We start from the raw sequence: 25,792 nt of genomic DNA on the forward strand, positions 1-25,792 counted from the left end.
TGACTCTTCCCCCCCCCCCTGCTCATTCTGTAGGGCCCACTTGACATTTATACCTCGGGGGCCTCCACAATCTGACACAGGAGGACAGGACACTTTTGTTGGCATCACTCCACATGCCTAGTCTACACTGGCTCCCTATAGATAAAAGAATCCAGTGTAAATCAGCTTGCCTGGCCTACAAAACACTGCATGGATCGGGCTCTCACTTCCTAAAGAGAAATCTAAAACCATACGAACCATCCAGGTCACTAAGATAGAGTAATGCTAAGCTTCTCATAACCCCCAGATTTAAACAACTACGTTGGGGGGAAGAAGCTTCCTACTAAACACAGCAAAAACATGGAACAAGCTACCAATGGAATTAAAAAACAGCCCCTCGCTGTTGGCTTTTCGGAAAAACCTGAAAACTTGGCTTTTCTCAGCTTAGTCCAGTATTGTGGGCCGCAAGGCTCTTTCACTTCTGCAGCTCAGATCATTAGCGCCAAGACGCCCGTGGGCATTCGTGCGCTCTATAAATCCCCCAATCAAATCAAAATCAAATCAAATCTAATGATACCTATGACACAGAGCCCCACTGCCCCCCGACCCTGGTTTCTATTCTGCCCGACCTTACCCTCATGAAGACTAAATCATACCAGGACCTTATGGCAAGAGTTGCCTTTTTCCATCAGATGGAGCGTCATAAGGAGCCCAAGGAGGAGGATTTCCTGTTTGAAACCCTCTCTTCCACTCACTGGTCCACACAATACCTCCCAGTGCACATACTGCAGACATTTTCGTAGACCCTATTCGAGCTAGTCATTACACCCTGAGTGGGCAAGTAGTACAAGGCTTCCCCATCTATATTAGGGGCCAACTTGTACCCTGCCTGATAAAGAAAGTAAAAGAATTGAAGCGGTGGGCAAAAGGATTGCGGCGCAGTCAGCCAACCATTGGCTTTTTGCGAACTGTATGGGACTTCTTTCAAAGTACGATGAGATGGAGAAACCTACTCCAATACCCGGCCCACACCCCTCGCTGCTGCCCTCACCCCGGACAACAAAAAACAGGGTCAAGACCACGGCTTGACAACCTGCGTCGACTGCTGCACCATGCACCACAAGGCCTTAAACGCTCCCTCAACCTCCTTGCCACTCAATGTGTGACACCATGATGCTTTCGATCCTGGTCAAGAGGAACGTCTCAGAATCTGTTGCAGAGCCCAAGATCTCGTTGCACTTCAAGTTGTCGGGAAATTCCCCCAAGTGCAAGAAGAGTACAAGTTGTACAGGTCTTCAACTTCGCCCCTTCCATCAGAGTCATCTGACTAGATGAGGGAGTGTCGTCATTCAAAGCCTGGCTCCGTGGTTGAGCCTGCGCCTGGGCAGCCCCACGTCTCCTTGAGTTCCCTGGGAGTCGGAGCGACCCCCGCCAAACTTAGTGAGTTTTTTGAGGCCAAGCACCTCATATTTGTGTGGCCCTTTCCTCTGGCATGCCTTCTGGCCCCGCAGGTTCGGGAGGGGGACCCCAAAGGTTTTCTGCAGCTCCAGTTGGGCCCCTTGGATCCACGGATGGACCCGGACTGGTGTTCGTAATACCAGCTCAATCTTCCTCTGCGATGGTCCCAATTCTTCTTGCGCGCCTTCCACATTCTCACCTCTCTGCCTTCCAGACTCCAGTCCATGCCCTCAACATGGGTTGGAATGAGGAATTGGCAGACGCCAGAGGATTGGACACCTCTCCAGATACTGGCATGCTCTCTCCTCCTAACCATGGCTACGGAGGAGGGGGCTATCTTTTGCTATGGTGTTAAGGGCGGCTGAGGTCCTGGACCTTAGCTTACCCTAAGTGTCAGTCAGGACTAACGTCTTGATAGAAGTGTTTTACCCAAGACTGCCCTCCTCAGAACTTTTTGTCCCATTTAATGAAGCCCTAACGAACGTCCTGCTGTGGACTTGACCCAACCCTGCACAGAGGCTCCTATGTACAGGACAATTGCCCGCTGCCCGCCCCAGGGATCAAGCCCTATGGGATTTGGTGCGCAGGTGCTGCCCATGGTCCTTTAGAACGGCTGGGCCATACTCTCACAAGCTATTTCTGATGGGAGAGATGCCGCAAAGTTCACAATGCTTTGTTGGCTGAACACGACCAACTCACTAGGCAGAGTGGTTTCTATGTCGGTGGCCTTACAGAGCCACACCTGGCTAAGCACAACTGTCTTTTCCAGGGATATCCAAGTGGTGCTTATGGACATGTGCTTTGATGCCCCATGTTCAGAGACATGGCGGACTCAGAGCTGTAGTGCTTCAAAGATAGCAGAACTACTGGTCCTTTGTACTTTCCATGGGCCCCCACCAACCCCAGTACACCGTTGCACTTCTTTCGTGTCCAAGGAAGGTGCTTCCAGCTGCGTCTTTACCAGCCCAGCCACCATGGTGTGCATGCTTCTCAGTCTCTGTATTACTGAGGACGTGGTCCCCACAGACCTTGTTGGTTGGTCAGCCAGAGGTGGGGCCAGTCCACCACTCCTCCGGCAGCCTCCAAACCCCTGTCTTCATACCATCATGGGCGCTGGAGGTCTATAACATCAGACCGCTGTGTTCTTCAAAATGTCCTTTCGTGACTATTCGTCCACGTATGCCAACCACTTGCGACGGGCTGATGGAGTATCATCTCTCCTTTCTTTGCCAGGAAGTGACAGCTCTCTTGGCCAAGCGAACCATAGAGAGGATGCCGACGCCAGACGTAGGTCGTGGTTGTTATTTCTGCTACTTTCTGGTGCCCAAGAAAGTCAGAACCCTTCGTCCTATCCTAGATCTACGCCCTCTCAATTTCTTCCTCAAGAAGAAGTTCAAATTGCTCACGCTCACTTCAGTCCTGTCTGCCCTGGATCCCAGAGACTGGATGGTAGTGTTGGACTCCATATTCCTATCCTGACTGATGTCTGGAGCACAGCACAGTTTGGGCTAGCAATATCACAACTTGATGTGGTCAAGAAAAAACTTACTGTTAGCAGCAATGTTTTATTGAACCTGACCAGCAAAATCAACCAACACGGTTATTAACTGGTAGTATTTAGTATATATCACACACGAACTGTACATAAATATATTCAACCAACTACAGTGCAAATTAGACTTGTCCTTCTCGCACTACAGAAGAACATCAAGATACAGCCATAAAGTATAATTGGTCCAAGGACAGCCCACTTGTGTCTCGCCTTTGACTAAGACTTCCTCAGGGAGGCTAAAGAATACATGCATGTTGTCACAAATGTTAATTTGCAAATTGGTGATCACCTTCAGATACATATATACGTTACTGTCCTGCCTGCCCACAGTTTTACCTGCGGTTCACGGTGGGCCACAGACGCTTTGTTTGCTGTGCACCCTTTTGGCCTTACCAGCACCCCTTGGGAGTTCACCAAGGTGATGGTAGTTGTTGCAGCTTATCTTTAGAGATCAGGGGTGCCATTCTCCCCTTTCTTGACTGGCTATTGAAGGCAGGCTCACTCTAAGCTGTCTCCAACCACCAGACTATGGCGTACCCTTTGCACTCGCTGAGGTTCTCTATCGATGTGCCGAAGTCACACCGGACTCACTCTCAGCCTCTCCCTTTCATCAGCACTGTTCTGGACATGCTGCAGTTTGGACCTATCCTCCCGAACGGTAATTGATAGCAATCTTTCAGCCTCTTTCCTGGATTTCAGTGAGACTGACTGTTGGGTTTCTAGGACTCATGGCCTCCTGCATCCCGCTTGTGACACCTGCCCTCTGGCATATATGTGTCCTGCAGTGGGACCTGGAGTTCCAGTGGGCGTAGCATCAGGTGAATTTCCAGATCTTGGAGGGGAACTGCAAAAGATCTTCTGTGGTGATTTAACGAACCGCGATTGGGTCAGCGCAGACTCCTCTACCTTTCCACACCAGATCCAATAGTGGTGACAGAGGCTTTCCTGCTGGGAAGGGCGACCATCTAGGAGAGGTGGCGATCAGGGCACATTGGTATCCGTAGGAATCTGGACTCCACATCAACCTACTGGAGCTCCGGGCGATCCGGCTGCTGGCATTAAAAGCCTTTCTGCCCTCTGTCAAGGGAAGGTTAGTGCAGGTATTCACAGACCACACCACCGCCATGTGTTAATGAAACCAATAGGGCGGAGTAGGGTTGTGGACCCTCTGTGAATAGGCCCTGCCTGTCTGGACATGGCTGGAACGTCCAGGCATATCCCTGATGGTTCAACACTTGACAGACTCTCTGAACGCCAGGTCAGGCACACTTATCGGAAGATGCCTAGCGGTTCATAAATGGTGTCTCCATCCAGAGGTTGGTGCAAGGTTTTGTTCAGTTGTCGGGAGAGTCTTGGTTAGATCTATTCGCAACCGCTGAAAACACACAATGTCAGCAATTCTGTGTGCTGGAGTTTCCAAGGAACTGCTCCAAACACACCATCTGTGGATTAGCCCTTCAGGGCTCGACCTTAGTAGGGCTTGAGAATGCTGGGTTTCAATCCCCTAGACTATTTCACCAAGGCCTCACCCGTTTGCATTGGGCACTACGACCTAACCCGCTCTGCACTGCCAGCCACTGCGTGTTCTAGAAAAACTTTGACGGGAAGTTATTGAGTCTCAAAACTAGGTCATGCCTTCCCAGCACTGAAGCACCGACCTGCATCCTTTGATGCGAGGTCGACTCCAAGACCAGCTTCAACATTGAGCAGCACTACCAGAGAGCTACTATAGAAAGCAGACATGAGGCAAAAGAAGCTTTACATTCACCCTACATCATGAAAGATTCTGGCTTGATCTCCCCAACTAGATTTGGACCCAACACCTTTGAAGAAGAGGAAGCTGAAATTTAAGGAGTCTATCTTTGAGGAGATGCAAATGTTCCCTTGCTCAAAGGAACGTCGGCAGCAAAAAACAAACTGTCAGCATTCCCCCAACTCCATTCTTCCACTACCGCAGTCACCACTGTTGGCACATTTCACCCCAGGACTCCGTTCACACTGACCGATTAGGACAGGCTGTATGACCCACAAAACTACTATTATTACTCTGTCGGATATGTGATGGGGATGATCCTTGGCAAGCCTGCAGCGGGGACCATTAATAGAACTCCAACCTTGGTTGAAGTCTTCACTCCCAGATGGGATGACTGCATACCACGCTGTAATTTAAAGAGCAAAAGATCACTAAAAGGTGAAGCTGCACATCATGAAAGGAAGAAATGGACTTCTGGTGGAGTCCTTGCCTTATGCAGAGAAGTCTGTTCAGTTCATCTCCATGCTTAAGTGTATGCCAAACTGAGCAGGCGAGAATTTCAAGAAGCAATCAATGTCGACGTGGTTGCACCACAAATACAGAAAATATGCAGGCTGGAGCTGATGACCTACTTTACATCAGCGGCCTATACCATCTGACTCTGTGATAGTCATACAGCTTAGAAGGAGGTTATTCGCCAGGGAACAGGTAGAGAGCCAAAAGATTGATGCAACCGGGAAGCAAAATGCAGTAGCAGAACACAATGGTGCGTAGCCCTGTCCTCTCAAGGTATGACCAACATCATTGGGAGGAGATGTAACAGCTAATCCAGCATCTCCCTGACGCCTGCTGCAAATGTGGCAGAGAGCTGGTGCAAGAAGGGATAATTATCTCTAATGCAAATATTTACTGTATATTCGATACTGCAGATACAGCCTCTAAGATGATAAATACCTGTGTCATTCTCAGACGATATGCCTTGCTTTCGGTATCTGTTCAGAAGTCTAATAACTTCTCATCATCACCCCCTTTGATGGCAATTAGCTGTTTGGTCCACAAGTGGACATGATTAAGAAAGACACTGATAACAGTGAAAGCTACAGGGCACTCAAGACACAGACTGGAACAAATCTGTTTTCAGTCACCAGCAGGCACAAAGGAATGCAAAACTGGCAGCAGCACCTCAGCGTTCTGGCTTTCAGAAGCATCATCACTTTCTCGAGGGACAAACCCAAAAGGCATACACCAGAGAAGACTTTAAAGGAAGCAGTAGAGGCAGCCCTGGGAAGGGTGACTCTTTCTCGGACAGTGACTTCCCAGCGATTCCCCGGATTACACAACGCCTGTTGGGGAAGGATCAAGTTATTCCATTTACAGTATTCTAATTACTGTAGGACTCCCACCTTGACCACAGGGATGATTCAATCATGTGGATCTATGAAAGATATCACACTGGAGAACTACCTTGTACAGGTAACTAATTTGTTTTTTCCTGTCGAGGAAAAGCATCATTAGTCCCTATTCTTTACAATCGAAGTTCTGCCTTCCAAATACTATTACCTTGTCTTTTAACTCTGTATGGCCTTCAAGAGCGTGGATTAAGGTACTCTGCTCTGCAGTGGCCTCCACTGTTGCCAACAGAATATGCCCCTTTACTCATGTGTGCTCAGGTGGCTAATAGTTTGTCTCCAGACGAAGGACCTGATTTTGAGTTCTGCTGACCAGTTACTCCTTTACTAGTGTGATGCATATACCATCCTCTGTATTGCAGTCACATTATATCCAACAACGCTTGTACTTTGGCTGACATGATATACATTGTTTGTGAAGGTGTAACTTGTCCGCCAAACTTCAAGTCGTGCCCAAAGTCTCTCACAATCTTCAGCCGGTCTGTAACACACTCCACAACTTGGAATTTTCAAACCTAAAGATTCCCGTCTGGTTCCTTGCCAAAGACTCTGATATATGCACCCTATATTGGGCACTGTTTTTGGGGTGGCTTTTCTTCCCGGTGAAACGGTGGGGGTCATAACACAGATAAAGCATCACTTCCCAATGAGACCAGGAGCTGGGCATTTCAAAATCTCCTTGGCATTCGGACATTACATATTCACATAATAGACTTAGGGTGAAGATAGCATATTTGTAAGAATCCTGTTAGCGTTTTATCTTGCACTGTAGACCATTCCCAAGCATTAAGAGGTAAGCAGTCAGAGAATTGAAATCTCCTTGAAGGTAATTTTCCATAATTTGTCACTTCATGGCATTGATTCACAAAGCCCCTCTGTATTTCGGGCAGTGTAGGTGTTGACCATTTACTAGCCAGTACTAAATCTCTGCTCTTTTTTCATGAAAATCATTATTGTCTAAAAACCCTATTTAATGTGTTTTGGGACTTAATGGTTTTATTCCTTACCCTGCACCTAGTGTCACCTGCCTTCCCCATTGCTTTAATGTTATTTGTTGGGGATTTCTGATCGGCAATAAGAAGGCGATCAAGGACACTGGGGCGGTGAAAATTCAATCTCAGTTGAGGATTAAGAGTTCAAGACTTTTGACTGCAGTTATCTTTCTGTTATAGTTTTAGGCCTTCGTAGGCTTATGAGGAAGTGCTGTAAAATTAGCATTACTATTTAAACTAAATAAGTTTCTCCTGGAAGTCACTTAATGTACCTGCTTTCTACATTACATGTGTTAATGATGTTTCTCAGATGTTTAATAGTTTATAATGTTTTTCTTCTGCCTCCCAGGCTGGGCAAGCTTGTGAAGTGGAGACTCTCATACCTCTTATCCACCGCTGTTCTAAGCTTATCCTAGTAGGCGACCCGGAGCAACTACCAGCCACCGTCATCTCCACGGTAAGTCTCCTCTGACCTGCAGAATCTTTCTTCTTCAGAGCTTCATGGGTGGGCTACGAATCAGCATAAGTGGGCTTTGTCCTGGAATATGTGCGCTTCTGGGGCCAGCCTTGGGGAGGCATCCACCTTTTGGTTATTCCCTGATAGGGCTTAGTGTGAGTGGACACTATCTTGGAGTATCTGCCCGGCTTGAAATCGGCACAAGTGGGCACTGTCCTCCTGGAGTGAGTGCCCTGCTGGACAACAGGGAGAGTGGGCATGGTCCGTGAGTGCTCGCCCTGCTGGGACTCTGTGAGTGGGCACTGTCCTCCTGGAGTGAGTGCCCTGCTGGACAACAGGGAGAGTGGGCATGGTCCTGGAGTGCTCGCCCTGCTGGGACTCTGTGAGTGGGCACTGTCCTGGAGAATGTGCCCTATGCGGGATCAGCTTCAATGTTCCCTATACTTACTTTACTCCTTGTGCGATGGTGCAAGATCCCTCTGCGTTGCAACCAAGGCTATATGCGCCAAGCATCTGATTATGCAAACGCGTGCTGCGCAAAGCAACATAAATCTGTGACAATTACCATCCCAAAATTCTGTTTACAAGAGCACAAACCAGTGCATTACACACAACTCTATATGATAAGGTATTGAGACAATTTTGCAACACAGATACATGCCCTTGTGTCATGAAAGGTACACTCCTGTGGCACCTACACCCTGGGTTTAGAAAATGACAGAACATTGAAGGTTGTGCCATTATAAGAGTTTACTTAACAGCAGGGTTCGAAGGAGGCAGCTATTATAGAGCTTGATCTGAGATCCCAGTGAAATATGCTGACATTTTCAGCGTCTGCAGGCTGTCTACCGTATTGTTACGAACAAGAATATGCAGATTGCGAAGAGGCTTTCTTATTTACAATTTGAGTTGGCCCAAAACAAAGGCCTCATTTAAGGTGCCAATAGCCCTATGTTTATTCAACAACAAGACTGGCTGGGGTCACCTAGAACCTAATACATATACACCAAAGCAATGGAGGGGAAACAAAGGCAGACATCTTATCACTTTACAAGTCAAGTACTTAAGAGAAACATTTGAGACAGGTTTTTGACTTGGAGTACTCCTGAATTAAAAGCTATATTCATGTACTGCACTTTAAGATGGTAGGACTATGTTAAGAGTGCATAGCTGGTTGAAACACGAAGTCTGAATTTAAAATGTAACCGTGCTGGGTCTGTCTCTCTATTTATTAGACTTTTGTTACTACTTTTTTAGCAGCTTTATTAGACAAATTGAGAAATAAAACAATAAGGTTTTAAACCCATACTTTGCAGTTTGTTAGAAGCTTGTTTAGGCGGGTTCATAGCTTACTGTGCTGTATTATAAGGGTTGTAGTTTATGAACTGCAGGTAATAATGGTTATGTGTCAAAAGCAAAAACCCTCTTACCTATCTACAATTAAAATTTGTGATTTGCAGGTTACATAGTGTGCTTTACAGGAGATATATTCGCAATCAGTGCATCATTATGCATCAAAACTGCTACTAGAAAAGAAAAGTGGATCTCTCCAGAAATTGCACTAACCACTAGAGTTGTCCTACTCTTACTATTATCCCCTGAGATTTTCTGGGCACACAAAGGTCTCTGAAGAAGGCGTCTTAACACCATACGATATTTTAAAATGCAGCCTTTGTGATAAGTAAGCCAGAATAGATTTAATGTTAAAAAGTGTCCTTTTTGTCAATTTCTTTGCTGCAGAGTTTGAAAAAAGTAAAGCCTGACTGATTTTTATGTATCCGTTTCACGTGATTACACCCCTTTTCTGTGCCACGCTTTGACCACCAATGTATGGGTTCCCACATCAATGAGGTCTTTGTAGTGGGTTCATGGTGAATTGGCAAAAAAGTGCATGCTGTTCTAAGATCAGTACCGACAGGATAAAAACCTAACACAGCCATTCATTCCCCTAGCTCCCCAAGTACTAACAGCACCATATGAAAATGGTATGACTTGGAAAGTGTTGCACTCTTATTTGCACGAGCTGAGCCTTGAAAATATTTAGAATGTAAAACATTCAACAAACATGTTGGGATGTAATATGGTTGCATATGCTAAAGTTGTCCTGGAAAGAGGAACCCTTCAAATGCGATGTGATACAAGATGAGGTTTTCACTAAATCATTTTGTTTTCAAGTTTTGGTAGATAAACTGATTTTGCCCAGAGTCACAGTATGTTGAAAATGCTCACTTTGGCAAAATTTTCCCTTGGAGGCTAACCCTGCCTTTGGTTAATTTAAAGGCATTTCAAAAGCTTTTCAGGGGGTGAGCACAAAAAATAAAGTTGATGTGAGCGTGGACATGAACTCTGCTCCTCTGTTCCATAGACGGAAGCACTGTCATTACACCACACTGTCTCTGCAGACCTTAGCAGCCCCCTGACATTAACAAAGCAAACTGCAGGTGTAGAAGCTGCGAGCTCTGTAATGTGCTGCATATCTAGCGTGCTCATAATAGCTGCTCTTCTGTCTGGGCTTTTAAAAGTGCTGCCACTGCTCCTCGCACTTTGCCAAGAAAGTGACAACCGCCATTCATCAGCAGGTCTTCAAGCATGTGGTTGAGGAATAGACTCTTGGTGAAGTGCGCGCTTTGCAAGTGTTTGTGTGCGTGCCCGCACGTGTTAGAGGAAGCTATGATTTGCTTGGGTGGGCACTGTTATGGGGTAGGCACCATGCTGGGAATCAGCATGGCTGGGCACCCTACATTACTATGTGCCCTGCTGGGGAATAGCATGGATGTGCACTATTCTTGATTAAAAGCCCTGCCAGGCGTGGATGGGCTCTGTTCTGGTGTATGTGCCTGGCTGGGAATTAGTGAGAGTGGACCCCTCCATTACCGTGTGCTCTGATGGAAAGCAACAAGAGTGGGCACCCTGGGAATGGGCGTGTGTGAGCACTGCCCTGGAGAATGTGGCCGGCTGAGAATCATAGTGGGTGGACACAGTCCTAGAGTGTATGCCCTGCCAGGGATCAACATGGACCACTCCTTTACTGTGTGCTCTGATGGGAAGCAACAAGAGTGGGCACCCTGGGGATCAGTGTCCATGAACACTGCCCTGGAGTATGTGCCCAGCAGAGAATCATAGTGAGTGGGCACAGTCCTAGAGTGTATGCCCTGCCATGGATCAACATGGACCACTCCTTTACTGTGTGCTCTGATGGGAAGCAACAAGAGTGGGCACCCTGGGGATCAGTGTCCATGAACACTGCCCTGGAGGATGTGCCCAGCAGAGAATCATAGTGGGTGGGCACAGCCCTAGAGTATTCGCCCAGTCGGGGATGATTATGGGTAGGCACCCTTCTTTACCACATTTCCTGCCCGGGATCAGTGTAGATGGGTGCTATTCAGGAGTATGTGCCAATCTGAGAATCCTAGTGGGTGCACACTATTCTGGAGTATGCGCCCAGTCTGGGATCATTATGTGTAGGCACCCTTCTTTGCAACGTTTCTTGCTGGGGATCAGTGTAGGTTGGTGCTAACCTGGAGTATTTGGCTGGCTGGAAATCATTACGGGAGGCAACCTTTACAGTTTGCCCCGCTGGGGATTAGCGTGGATGGCTACTGTTGTGTAGTGTGGACCCGGCTGTAAATCAATATGGGTGGGCACTGTCCTGAAGGGTGTGCCCAGGCTGGGAAGCAGTGTCTTACAGTATTTCCAGGCCATGTCCCTCTTCATCTTCTGTGTCTGTTCAATGGAAGGGGCGTAGGGTGGGGAAAGGAAACAGCAGAATAAGGTCATTATTGCTAATGAGCACCTTTATTGACATCGGGATAAAGGATCGCTCGGAGCACATACCTGTTCTCTGCAAAGAAAAGAGTCCTGAAGCATGATCCTCCCTACTGTAAGAATCACCCAAACTCTAGCTGCCATTGCAGTGCTCACTGTTCTCAGAAAGGGTTGGGTTTTCGGTCTTCTCAGTGTCGCCCTCCACAAACACTTCTGTGTACAGTCTGAGTATTATATGGGGAAAAGGAGATTTTATTTCCAGAACTCAATTTGGACTGACTGTGAGTTTTGAAAAGCACAGAAATATGGATCCAAAATCAGGGGTAAAAACTCCAAGAGAAATTAACATCAGCCTATCAAGAACCTTGTGAAATGCTTTCCTATTAGTAAGGTCTAGGGATGTTCTAATTTTGGTAAGATTTTTTAGCATGGTACTTGAAGATGGTTTTTATTTCTTGAGGTTGAAGTCATGCATTTGACCAGCCTCAGACACACAGACTTTATGTTGAAGGATACTGCTAACTACACCAGATGCATCTTGAAGTCTGTTTTAGGGACCCTCTGAGGCTTTGGACAATGAAAACGCCTAATTGACAAACCTACTAATATAAGCGGTGGGCTATTAATTTCCATGCAGCCCTTCTGCCTACATAATTCAGGCCACAGCCCTAGGGAGCTGTATAAGTCCTGCCACCCAGTCTGAAAAGACATTATGGACTAGCTGAGGAGCCTAGTGACATGCTGTGTGCTGGTTTTAAAAGCACAGGCCGGCCCACCCTGAGCCTCTGATCTTCTGAGAGAGATGGGTCTGCTCAATCAGTAGCTACCCTGCCTCTGCAGCAAGTGGTCTCGATGTTTCTCAGCTGCAGGTCTGGAGCTTAACAGCACCCCCTGGTCTCACAAGGACCCATGCATGTACCTGTTTGTTCCCTCTTGGTTGTTGTTTGGTGCCATCCAGCCGGCAGGCACATCATTTAATGCTGCAGTGAGTGTCTGTAAGAAACCACAACTATGCTCTGCGACACGGTGCTCTACCGAGAGTCGTGTGCCTCAAGCTCTAACCTACACTGGTGAGAGACCACCACTTTGTGACTCTCGGGCTTAACTGTTTGTTTGATTACTCCTCTTGGAAGCCCTTCTTAGTGGTTTACCTTGTCGAGATATGTTTATAGCTCTTAAGTTGGTCAATCCGCACTATTAAAATCTTCATTATTAAGTGGGCTCTGTTACCTAATTGAGACATCAAGTATTTGTGAACTTTTGTAAATTACAGCATTAGTATAAGTTCTGTTTTGATGCAGTATCAAATTGATGGATGTAGTGATTGCAGTGCAATTGAGTTATAGAGTTATGGATCCATGGCTCTCTGCTTTGTCTCCAGCGATTAGGCCGCACCTAATGGGTGTGTTCTGGAGTGGTCACATTTGTATTTTGATCAGTTCAAGGCACTAAATATTGTTGTTTACACCAACATCATCCCTGGCAGCCAGTGCAAGGGCCAAAATATGTAGACAGGCGGTCAGACCGGGCATCTGTTGTGGTTCACAGTACATTTCATGTAAAGGAAGTGTGTCCATTTGCAGGACAGACACTTTCAATGGAAAATTAAGCAGTGAACAGTGGAGCCTTTAGAGAGAGAGATAAATTAGCCAGTCACATGGTTAAACCTGGCCACAGTACACGAGGCACACATTTGTGTTATGACATTTTTCTCATGATGATCTGTATCAGAAGCCAAAGGTTATTTTCACTAAAATGGCTCCCATACTCTATATTGTGAGTTCCTTTTATGCCGTTGTTATGTAAAAGGTTTTGTGAGATTAGTTCAAGTGATGTAATACTTCGAATTAGTGGTTTTAAAACATGGGCATTAATCTCTTTTTTTTGGTTACAGAATGTTGTATTAATTATTGAAAATATCTTTTTGAGCATCTGACATGAGTTGATGTACTGACTTCAATACTTAGTATTTTGTCTCCTTTACATTTACATCTTGAATGAATGTTGCTTCCTGGTGACCTGCAAATATTTTAAAATATTTGTAAAAGGTTCAGGAGACACACATGCCCATGTCAATGCAGATCGAAACCTTACTAGCCTTACTGTGCCAGTTTTGTTACAAATTGCCACTATATTTTCAAGAGAGGAAGACCACTTAACTCTTGTTTTTTACATACACCAAATGTGTTTTCAGTTATGTTTTTCTATGTCCATGTCTGCCAACGCCAAAATTAGATGCACCCTTGATGCAGTGCATACTACCACTAGAAGATTATTTGCAGCATCCTCCTCTACAGCTATGCCTGGCTTAGGGTATTTGGGCTTCTAACACACCCATAGCAAGACAGTTCCAATAAAGGACAGCATGATAGTTATGTTCTATATCCAGAAACAGTGGAAACCCACTCACCCAAGCTGTCTGTAGTAGCTAAAGCAAATTGACACTGGGTAACCTGCAACAACATTCGCCTGCCAGGGGAGCATTTGCCAGGAGTGGAGTACAATTTGTGGACCTGCTCGGCAGGACACATCAACAAGTCCACCGTTGGAACACCAACCCCTAGTTTATCCTAAGTAGTTACAGAGGCTGGGGAACATTAGGCAAGACAGCCCTAGCTTTCATTGCTACTGGATATGTCCGACATTTCCTCAAAAACCCACAGCTGAGGTCAGACATTCAGACTCCACATTAGGGCAAGCTCAAACGCCCAGATCCCGACAGCTGAACCTTGCAGTCTTGTACTTGAGTTGCTAGAGTTCAGCTATCTCAGACTTCCAGAGGAATGCATTCTTATCCTGCGAGACTTGTGAAAGCCTACTACTCACACTATCTGACAAGTAAAAAAGGTTCATGCACTATTATATGTTGATCTCTCTTAAGGTTTCTGTGCTGAAGATTCTGTTACCTCCTACAGCTGTACGAGGCAAGACTGGTCTACCCTTCCATATGTTTACACTTTACCGCAGTTGCTGCGTACTTGCAAAAATAGACAACACATCTCTTTTCAAGGTCACAGTCATTAAGTTCCGCATGAAGTGGTGGTAAGAATGGTAATATCTCCGAAAAAAACCTGCACCTGTGTGAAACATGAATGTAGTCCTCACATAACTCATTTAGTCCCTGCACTCACTTAGCTTCTAGTTCTTGTTCTGGAAGGTGAGCTTCCTAGTTACAGTCACCTCCCTCACACTCATTTGTGAGCTCTGATCTCTTAAAGTTCAGGATCCATGCATCCAGTTTCTCAAAGATAAGGTCGTTTTCTCGTAGGGGAATCTCCATTGAAGTCAAAAGTGTTTGAATAGTTCCAACCCACGTGGGGAATCCCGAAGCACTTCATTATACAATATCTTCTTAAGTATAGATGTCCGCCTTTCTTCAGGAAGGACTACAGAAACGGTTAAGAAAGAACATAATGTGCAGCCTAGAAAACAGGCTACATTGGAGACATACTTCAGATTTTACTTACAAAAGGGTTAAAATACCCCTCAGTATGTATAATTTTGAAGAGAAAAGGTCATAAAACAGCTTAAATCTCTCACAAACCTATTTTTGTATACAAAAGAGCTGAAGGCTAGCAGGACAGTGTAGCCGCATAGGCTGACATTATGCGAGTTTTAAACAGTGTCCGTGCCTTTAAGGACTCAGGGACCACCAGTATCCAATTAAGCCGAGCAGGTGGCAATTGCCTCAATTCTTTTTTCCGACACCTGGTGACAGGATCCTGGAGCATTTTGCTTGGCATTTCAGGCTTTTTTTCTTCAAAATTCACCTGTGAAATTTTGTTTTCTTCACTCTACGTCTTTCATCATCGTCTCACTGTTTTAAGCCTTTTCTGACATAATTTTGTGGCATTTTGTTCACAATTATGCCTTCTTTGTTTAAGTGCCCTGCCTCTGTGAGGAAGAAGGCCAAATCAGACCCTCACACTGTCTGCTTTCTCTGCCTTCCATCTACACTCCTAGGCAGTGCCAACACTGCAAGAAGTTTTCTCATTGCACCCTGAGGGAGACAGAGAATTTGCTTTCATAGCATGGAAGAACGGCTCAAGCAACAAGTCCAATCTCAAGGTGAGACCTCTGAGTGAGGATAGGGTCAATCCTCTACCAGGGCTCTTACATCTGCCTCTGAGGGATGTGTAAGGTCCAAACCGAGAATGCCAGCCAGAACACTGCATGTTTTCGGATGACGTTGAGGGGCTCGACGTCGAGACCCGGTAAGGCTCGATGTCCAGGACTGGATCGCCGTTGAGAAAGAGACGCAGATTGACATTGAGGCAAGCTAGACCTCCTGCACCATTGACAGGCTCTGTGAGATTGATTGATGTCTGGGCATAGATACCAAGGAGCAGTTCGGCATCGGCGGAGATCACTGTTGAAGAGAAGGCAGACGCGGAGTCATCGACATTGGTCGACGTCGAAATCCATCTCAGCGTTGAAGGCACATGAAGAGGATACAAAGTATTCAGATCTGTTCTTCATCTGATTCGGAGTACTTGAGGGCTTACTCTCCAGCCTCCCTGATAGTACTTCTAGGTTCGAGGCATGTGGGCTGCTGAATTCATATCTGTGCATAGATCGCCACCTAGTGTTGGGTCCGGATGATTGCACATTGTTGTCCTGGAAGAGTCTTCGAAGTATCACGAGATAGGTGGCTCCTCCCCTGGACTACAGTGCGCATGGGCATCGCCTCCATCCCCAGATTGTTTTTTTCCGCCATTGGGTTCGGATGTGTTTCGGTTCCCTCTGTCGGAACCGATAGTTGTTCAACTTCTACTCGAGACCAAAAGGTCTTTAGGCTGGGCGTCGGTATAGTTGCGTACGGGTTTCTTTCTGACTCTCAGCCCCGATCTCTTGTTGCCCTTCCACGTGCTTTCGGCGCGGACGGGCCTACACTACACTCTTGCTATGGAGCGGACTCCGTTTAAGAAGTGCCCGGTGTGTAACTCTAAATATTCACACCTCGACGTGCACCCTGTGTGCAATACCTGCTTATCACCGGATCACCGCGAAGACACCTGCATGGCGTGTTCGAGATTCCGGAGCAAGAAGACTTTGAAGATTCGTCGAGCCCATAGGCTCCAGGCTAAGTTATCGGCTACGGCGCCCCCACCAGATGACATTTTCCAAGAATCTGTCGAGGGAGAAGACGACGTGCAAGGTTCGGACTCTAATCCCGCATCCGAGGGGGAGACCTACGACGCGGGTGAGGAGAACTTTGACGAAGTCACCGACGAGGTAGGGGACGACGATCAGGCTTTTGCCACGATGGGAGATAGCTCGGAGGAGGAGCATCCCCAACCAGACTCAGGGGTTATTCCCCTTCATACGGCCCAGGTCGAGGGATCGCCTTCGGGCCTTACCCAAGATCTAACTATGAGTCCTACGTCCCCGCCTCCGGGCCCGGTCACGGACATTGATGATCCACCACTTACGTTGAAGAAAACGAAAGTGAAGCCAACTGGTCACACACCCTCGGATGCGAAACCGAAAGCGAAAGTTGAGCTGGTGAAGAAGGTTCTGGAGGCGTCAACTTCCAAGAAAGTCAAAATGGCCGACTCGAAGAGCCACGCCAAAATGGCCGACCCGAAGCCCTCGGGTCGGTGCCGAAGGCGAAATCGTCCGACGCGGCTGCGTCGGTTCCGAAAGGGGTCGTGGACCCGAAGAAGGCTCCAAAGAAGCGTCAGGGCGACGACGCTCATAGGCATGGGCCGTCGGCCCCGAAGAAAGTGACTGCCGGCGATCAGGCTCTCGACGACGAGGGGTCGCTCGGACCGGTCAAGCCCTCTCCGGCCTTGACGATGAAGGTAGCGGAATCCCTGCAGCGGATACGAAAGGACAGTGTGGTTCCCGCTCAGGACGCTGTAACGCCTAAGCTCACGCCTAAGCCTGCGAAGGAGCAAACGCCTATCCGTTTCACCCTACCACCCAAGTCGGCGCCGAAGGCCTTCGCCTCGAAACAGGGCGGACCCTCGAAGGAGGTATTGACGCCGAAAGCTGCCTTGGTGGTGTCGAAGCTTCGGCTCCAGCCGCTTGCTGAAGAGGAACGTCGTGAGGTAATCATCGACGCCAACACCGGGAAACTGTCTCTCCTCAAGAGGAAGATCACGACGGAGCCGGCGTTGGAACATTTCAAGATCCCTCTCAAAAACAAGAGGGACTCTGCGGACTCTTCGGCTCTGGTGGAACCTGTGTCCCCACAAGCCCTGGGACACTCGCCGACGCATTCCCCCGCAGGCGATGCGGACGAAGGAGATGCCGAGTACACCTATCCGGCGTACTCGGATCCGGAGGAGGAGCGCGAACCTTGGTCCGCCGGAGGCGACACGGAGGACCCGCAATCGGGTCAGGACACACGCAACTTTTTGCGGCCAAGACGTCCCCGACGGAGGACTCGGCGGCCTTTAATGCTCTGATCGAGCGAGCTGCGGCTAACCACGACGTCGAGCTGCACTCGGACCCCGTGGATGTGGACTTCTTATTCGACACCTTCTCTGTAGCTGAAAAGTCAGTCAAAACGCTGCCGATGCTCAAAGGGGTGCTTAAACATGCAACGGAGGTCTTCAAGGAGCCCACACGGGCGCGTGTGGTCAACCCTCGCATCGACAGGAAATATAAGGCAGCGCCCACGGATCCTACATATATCAGGGGACACTTGCCATTGGACTCCTTGGTTGTTTCCAACGCTCGGAAGAGGGCGAACTCTCAAACTACTGGTGACGCTCCTCCCCCAGACAAAGAGTCCAAGATCTTCGAGGCCTCAGGCAAACGGATTGCTGCACAGGCAGCTAATATCTGGAGAATTTCTAACACCCAAGCCCTGCTTGCACGTTATGATAGGGCCCATTATGACACCTTAGAAGCCATACTGCAACACTTGCCTGACCAATACAAAGAGGCAGGAGAGATGCTGATTCAGGAAGGAAAACTCATTACGAATGCATCCATCAAATGTGCCCTGGATGTGGCAGAAACAGCCTCCAGGGCTATCAATACCAGTGTGTTGCTTAGACGCCATGCCTGGCTTCGAATTTCAGGGTTCAAACCCGACATCCAAACTACAATACTGAATCAAACAGTGAATCCTGACCACCTGTTTGGACCTGAGGTGGATGCCACCCTGGAGAAAATGAAAAAAGATACGGAAACTGCCAAATCAATGGGGGCTTTACAAAGTCAGCAGTTTCGGAGTGGTTCCTTTCGCCGCTCAAACTCCAGAGGCACCTCAAGGGGGCAGGCATCCCAGACCACACAATATTACAAGAGTAACACCCAAACCTCGTACAGCAACAAGGGTAGAGGTGGTTACAGAGGCAATAATGTCAAGGGCAGGGGACGTGGAAACAATAGCTCCAGGTCCACCACCACCAACAAACAGTGACGTCTTGTCACTGCCCCCCGACCATACAACACCGGTCGGGGGGAGACTCCAGCAGTTCCTGCCGGCGTGGAAGACCATCACCACGGACAGGTGGGTGAGGTCTCTTATCCAGTACGGGTACTGTCTAGAGCTTACTTCCATTCCACCAGACATGCCCCCAAGAAGCCGTCCTATGTCAGGCGAGCATTTGACCTTGTTGCAGCAAGAGGTTCTAGTCATGCTGCAAAAAGGGGCGATAGAGCTCGTTCCATTGCAAGAGCGGGGAACAGGGGTTTACTCCCTGTATTTTCTGATTCCCAAAAAGGACGGGTCCCTCAGGCCAATCCTGGACCTCAGGCCCCTAAACTGGTACATCCTCTCGGAGCACTTCCATATGCTCACGTTGCAGCAGGTGCTTCCCCTGCTTCAGCAGGGGGATTTCCTGGCTACGCTGGATCTGAAAGATGCCTATTTTCATATCCCCCTGCATCCTTCCCACAGGAAGTATCTCAGATTCACGATCTTAGACCAGCATTACCAGTTCAGGGTCCTGCCGTTCGGGGTCACCACGGCACCAAGGGTATTTACAAAGTGCCTAGCGACTGTGGCGGCGCATCTCCGTCGCCAGCACGTCCACGTCTATCCCTACCTGGACGACTGGCTCATTCAGGCAAGGACAGAACGACAGTGCGTCGACCATGTGTCACGCACCATTCATCTCCTGCACGGTCTGGGATTCTCTCTGAACTACCCAAAGTCCCATCTCCAGCCCGCCCACGTGCGACAGTATCTGGGTGCGATAATCAACACTCTGGCAGCCACTGCGCAGCCAAATTCAGTGAGAATCGCCAGTATCCAGGCGCTGATCCAACGATTCAGACCCCAACACTCGCTTCCAGCGAAAGTGTTCATGCAGTTGATAGGCATGATGGCCTCCTGCATCTCCATTGTCCCGCACGCGAGACTACATATGCGTCCGCTTCAGGAGTGCCTAGCACGTCAGTGGACTCAGGCTCATGGGCAACTGACAGACCTAGTGTTGGTGAGCGGTCGGGCATACAACTCTCTGCATTGGTGGAATCCACAAAACCTTTGCAAAGGCCGACCATTCCAAGAGCCTGTCCCACAGATTATCCTGACGACGGACGCCTCTCTCCAGGGATGGGGAGCGCATGTACTCCATTACACTGTGCAGGGACTATGGACACTACAGCAGAGGAAGATGCACATCAATGTGTTGGAACTGATGGCAATCTTCCTGGCCTTAAAGGCGTTCAAAGTACATCTATGCAACAAAGTCGTGTTGATCCGGACGGACAACATGACGGCCATGTACTACATTCAGAAGCAGGGAGGCACACACTCTCCACAGCTGTCTCATCTGGCTCAGAGCATGTGGAAGTGGGCCATTCAGAGGAACATCTTCCTCATGGCAGAGCATCTCCCGGGCAAGGACAATCAAATGGCGGATCTGCTCAGCAGGCACAGCCATCAGATGCACGAGTGGGAGATACATCCATCAGTACTCCAACCGTACTTCCAAAGGTGGGGTCATCCAGAGATAGACCTGTTCGCCACAAAGGAGAACGCAAAATGCCAAAGCTTCGCCGCCAGGTTCCCACACCCGCAATCGCAGGGCAATGCGATGTGGATGAACTGGTCAGGCAGATTTGCGTACGCTTTTCCCCCAGCACCTCTGATATCGCTGGTGGCACGCAAACTCAGGCAGCACTCGATGACTCTCATCCTGGTTGCTCCGACGTGGGCTCGCCAACCATGGTACACCACGTTTCTAGAACTGTCCGTGGTGCCGCATCAAAGGCTTCATCTCACTCCCAGCCTTCTGACGCAGAGCCATGGCGACATTCAGCACCCAGATCCGCAGCAGCTCAACCTGGCGATCTGGCTCCTGAAGTCCTAGAGTTTGGCTACCTCAATCTTCCTCCCGATTGCATGAACATCATTCGGGAGGCAAGGAAGCCCACTACTAGAGCTTGTTATGCGGCTAAATGGAAGAGGTTTGTCATCTACTGTGCTAACCACAATATTGACCCGCTGGATGCTTCCATTCAAAACATCATTTGTTACCTTCTCCACCTGTATCAATCCAATCTGGCGTACTCTTCCATCCGCATTCACCTGTCTGCTATGGCAGCATACCTCCAGAATAGGCAGCACCTGTCACTCTTTAGGGTCCCTGCTATCAAGGCCTTTCTGGAAGGACTCAAAAGGGTCATTCCACCAAGGACCCCACCAGCTCCAGAATGGAACCTCAATGTGGTTCTTACGAGGCTGATGGGTCCTCCCTTTGAGCCACTGCACTCTTGTGAGCTTCAGTTTCTGACTTGGAAGGTTGCGTTCTTAGTAGCAATCACATCGCTACGGAGGGTTAGCGAGTTGCAGGCGCTCACCATCCAAGAACCTTTCTTCCAGATACATGCTAACAGGGTGGTGCTACGCACTCACCCCAAGTTCCTACCCAAAGTGGTATCACAATTCCACATAAACCAGACAATTGAATTGCCGGTGTTTTTCCAAAACCCAGAGACGCTGGCGGAGCGCATGCTCCACACCCTTGATGTTAAAAGGGCTTTGATGTACTATGTAGACAGGACAAAAGATTTTCGCAAAACCAAACAGCTTTTTGTTGCTTTTGCCACACACCACAAGGGAAACGCTATCTCCAAAGTGGGGATTGCTAGGTGGATAGTAAAGTGCATTCAGATCTGTTACGCTAAAGCTAAGCGCACTCTCACTATCCCACCGAGGGCCCACTCCACCAGGAAGTTGGGGGCCTCTATGGCTTTCCTAGGTAACATTCCCTTAGAAGACATCTGTAGAGCAGCCACATGGTCTACCACACATACTTTCACTAAGCACTACTGTGTAGACGTGCATTCCAAACAGCAGGCAGCTGTTGGTCAGGCTGTTCTAAAAACACTTTTTCAGACTGCTGCAGCTGGCACGGGCGGCCGCCGCTAATGGAGGGACTGCTATGTATTCTATGCACAGATATGAATTCAGCAGCCCACATGCCTCGAACTGCAAATGCTACTTACCAGTATGCATCTGTTCTTGGCATGTAGGGCTGCTGACATTCATATCGCCCGCCCTCCTCCCCGGCGCCTGTAGCAGCTGCAGTATTCATTCATATATATACATATGCTCATAGCATGGTCATCACTCACATTCTTCACTCCATCTCTGCCAATGGCTAAAAACAATCTGGGGATGGAGGCGATGCCCATGCGCACTGTAAAGGAGCCACCTATCTCGTGATACTTCGAAGACTCTTCCAGGACAACAATGTGCAATCATCCGGACCCAACACTAGGTGGCGATCTATGCACAGATATGAATGTCAGCAGCCCTACATGCCAAGAACAGATGCATACTGGTAAGTAGCATTTGCAATTCTCCATCTCCGCCACCTCCTCCACCACTGCCACCAACACCTCTGGCGCCTATGCCTCTTTTAGCACCACCAAGGCCTAGATCTTGCACTAGAATGTGCCGCCAGTCACACCATCACAGGTGTCATTCAAGCCATTCATCCTCGAGGCGCGCTCGCCATCGCAGCCACAGATCCCGGTCAAGGACACGTAAATCATCCAGCCATCGATCAAAGTATGCAGCTTCATTTTTTACCTCCACAGGACGATATTCGCCAACACTATCTGATATTCCACCTCCTCGCATCTCTCCAGTGGATGACATCACCACGTTCCAGGAGGTTCTGGTGAGAAGTGCCGCAAATCTAAATATCCAAATGGCGGTCCCCACACCCACTGCATCTGTTATCTTTGAAATGCTGCAACAGCGGTCCGTTTAAGACCTCTGCTTCCATTGGTTCCCAGTCTTTCTGAGCCAGCGATAGAACCGTTTCTAACCCCAGCCTCAACCAAACAACCCCTTTGAGGCTACAGAATAAATATTGGCCTCCTGAGCAAAATCGAGTCCTCAGAGTGGATCCACATCCTGACTCAGTGGGCATCCTGGCAGCCAAGAAGCATAATGGCACCACCCCTGGTTCTTCAGTCTCTCCTGAGAAGGAGAGCAAAGCATTTGACTATGTGGTTAGCAAAGTTTGTAACCCGGCCGCCACCACCATGAAAGTGGCCAATGCTGCTGCTGTCCTGGGTGGACATGATGGAGCGCTCTGGGACTCTAGCCAGCAAGTTGCAGACGACCTTCCAAGGGACAAAAAGAAAGACTTCCTGGAGATTGTGAACGAAGGCCTCATGGTGTCCAACCAAGTCATTTGCGCCGCAACAGGCTCCTCCCTCTTGGTGGCACATTTACGTTGTCATGGCATTGTTTTCAAGTGACATTCATGGCTTCACCGTCTATCTCTGAAATAAGCGTCTCTGCAAAGAATTTTAAATCTTCCTTCATTGTGGTCTACCCTCTTCGGTAGCCACACTGATGAGGAGAGAGCTTAGCTGAAGTCTGGTATGGAGACTCTTAAGGCTGTCAGCCTAGAAACACCAAAAGAGCAAAAGCGTTCCTTCAGGCCATTCCTACGGCAGTTTTACTCTGAGGGTTCACACCCCTCATTGGTACCAGGATCATCAACGGCCACAACAAAAATGGCCAAATCAGCATTGACCACAATCTACAGGGCGCTCTTCCTAACAGCACGCCCAGGGGGTAAACCCACAACCGGTGCCAAAAACCTGAATCTTGCCATTCACCCCCCTTCCGTTACCCACTCCGGGATTAGCAAAAACAATCACAAAAGACGCCTGGGTTCTGAATATTGTCAAAAATGTCTATTCTCTCAGATTTACCAGTCCTCCTCCGACCTTCCCACCAAACCCATCAAACCATCATCTGCACATGCTTCGGGAAGAAGTCAACATATTGTTCCAAAAGCATGCGGTGGAGTTTGCCCCCATAAATACCAGAGTATGGGGGATTACTCCAGATACTTTCTGGTGAAGAAAAATTACGAGGACAAATTCAGACCCATTGACTTAAAAGTAGCTAACAAATGGATTCAGTGAGAGGTTTTGGATGCTGGCATTATGTCAGATATATCCTCAACTACACCCGGGGGATTGGCTCTGTTCCATGGACCTCTCAAGACACGTATTTTCTGTGCCCATTGCCTAGATGCATCGCAAGTTCTTAAGATTGGTAGTGGGGCAGTACCACTATCAATACCAGGTCCTTCCATTCAGCCTCAAGTCTGCTCTCAGAACCTTCTTGAAGTGCATGGCAGTAGTTGCTGCTTATATCAAGAGAAACTAAATCTTTGTCTAGCTCTATCTAGCTGATTGGTTAATCAAGGCGTCAACTTCGCAGAAAGCCCAACGGCATTTCAACTGGACGTGCAATATCTTTCAATGGTTGGGTGTTTACCCATCGATCCTTTGGAAATGTCACATTCTAATGAAAGCCTCTCATCAGACGAGGAGGTCAGTGCAATCCTTTCTTAGCTCCTTGGCCTCGTGTATCTTCCTCTACATGGTGCACACCTCCACATTCGTCCTCTGCAGGAATGTCTCGAGGACCAGTGGGACCAGGCAACTTGGAGGATCAGATCATTCTCCCCCTCATGTGAAGCAATCTCTGACATGGTGGTGCTATTTGACCAGTCTCCTTCATAGGGTGCCTTTCCACCAACAGGCTCCCTCTCAAACCATAGTGACTGAGGCATCATTACTGTGGTGGGGAGCCCACATGGACCATCTTCAAATTCTAGGCACATGCTCTGTGAAGCAGATGACATACCCATCAATTGACGCAAGCTACACCTTGCATTAAAAGTATTTCACTAGTCATTCAAAACCCAGTTCCTGCTTGTTCAGACTGACATTACCATGTATTTCATCAACAAGTTGGGGGACACAGTCCAGACCTGTATCCCAGAAGCCCAAGCAATTTGGCATTAGCTAGTAGCCAGGAACCTGCAGATCACAGCAACTCAGCTCCCAGGTGTGAAAAAAGTGCAGGCAGTCGCCCTCAGCAGAGTTCTGCAGGAAAATCATGAATGGATCCTTCACGACTACATCGTGAGACGACTGATCTCTGCACATCAACTTATTCACCACTACAAATAGCAGAAAATGCCAATACTTAGCCTCAAGGTACTTCCAACCGGGGACTCTGGGGAATGCCTTTTCAAAAAAATGTTTAGGTCAAGCCCAGCGAGGAAAGGGCACTAATCTAAATCAAAGGAGAGCATGGAATCAACATACAGGCAAACATCAGGCACGCAAGCAGTATTACACATGGGCCCCGGGCGACCAATAGAAATCATAATAGACCCGTATACAGAACACCAGGCAATGCCAGGCAACCTCCAAATATGGAAATGTGAGGCTCTAGATGCTGTTACCATTGAGCAAGGAGGAGTTCTCCCTATTTGTAATCTCGAACCATCAGCTAAATAGGAATGAAATATCTCTTGAGTAAAGGATTGTCCTGTGTGATCACAGAGAGGACTTCGTTTTTTCAAAATAGAAACAGAACTCCAAAAATTTTGTAGAGTCCTTAGACTAAAATTGTTTTTTCAGGAAGTGAATTCGGATCTAATACTCCGATGTCCAATCTGCGACTAAAGTCTTCATTCATACCCACAAATGCCTTGAAGCCCCCAAAGATCTTTGCATTTGAAAAGGATGTACTGGAGGACATTAATAACATGAGAATGATTAAGACTTTCACCCTCTATAATATTTCCCTGTTGGAAAGACAGTCATTACTCCGTCTCAAAAGAGAAGAGTCCATCATTATCAAACCAGCAGACAAGGGTGGGGGTATTGTTATCCAAGATAGGACCAAATATGAGGCCGAAATAACCAGACAACTTGATAACATGCCATTACAAGAAACTCAACAAGAATCCACTATCCGTGATCAAGCAGCTGATATAAGAAGTAACTACGAAAGTCCTTGAGGAAGGCTTCCTCTTCAAATTGGAATTTTAATTCCTCAACAAGAAATGTCCCAGAACCCCTGTCCTATAAACCCTCCCAAAAATCCACAAGAATACCACCAATCCACCGGGCAGACCAGTCCTATCAGGCTGCGGCTCAATCTTGGAACCGGTTGGTGAACACACA

The 25,792-nt window shown here is 48.0% G+C and overlaps 1 protein-coding gene across 5 annotated transcripts in view; it reads left to right on the top strand.

Moving 5' to 3' along the window:
* Positions 1-25,792, top strand: part of SETX (senataxin) — a 631,151-nt gene that overhangs the window by 503,847 nt on the left and 101,512 nt on the right. For all 5 annotated transcript variants that reach the window (XM_086924766.1, XM_086924768.1, XM_086924765.1 and 2 more), the window contains one exon: positions 7,493-7,600. In XM_086924766.1, coding sequence (XP_086780892.1) covers positions 7,493-7,600 — 108 coding nt within the window. The remainder of the gene's footprint in view (positions 1-7,492; positions 7,601-25,792) is intronic.

The sequence above is a fragment of the Lissotriton vulgaris genome, chromosome 5 (assembly GCF_964263255.1).
Source record: "Lissotriton vulgaris chromosome 5, aLisVul1.2, whole genome shotgun sequence".
NCBI lineage: Eukaryota > Metazoa > Chordata > Amphibia > Caudata > Salamandridae > Lissotriton > Lissotriton vulgaris.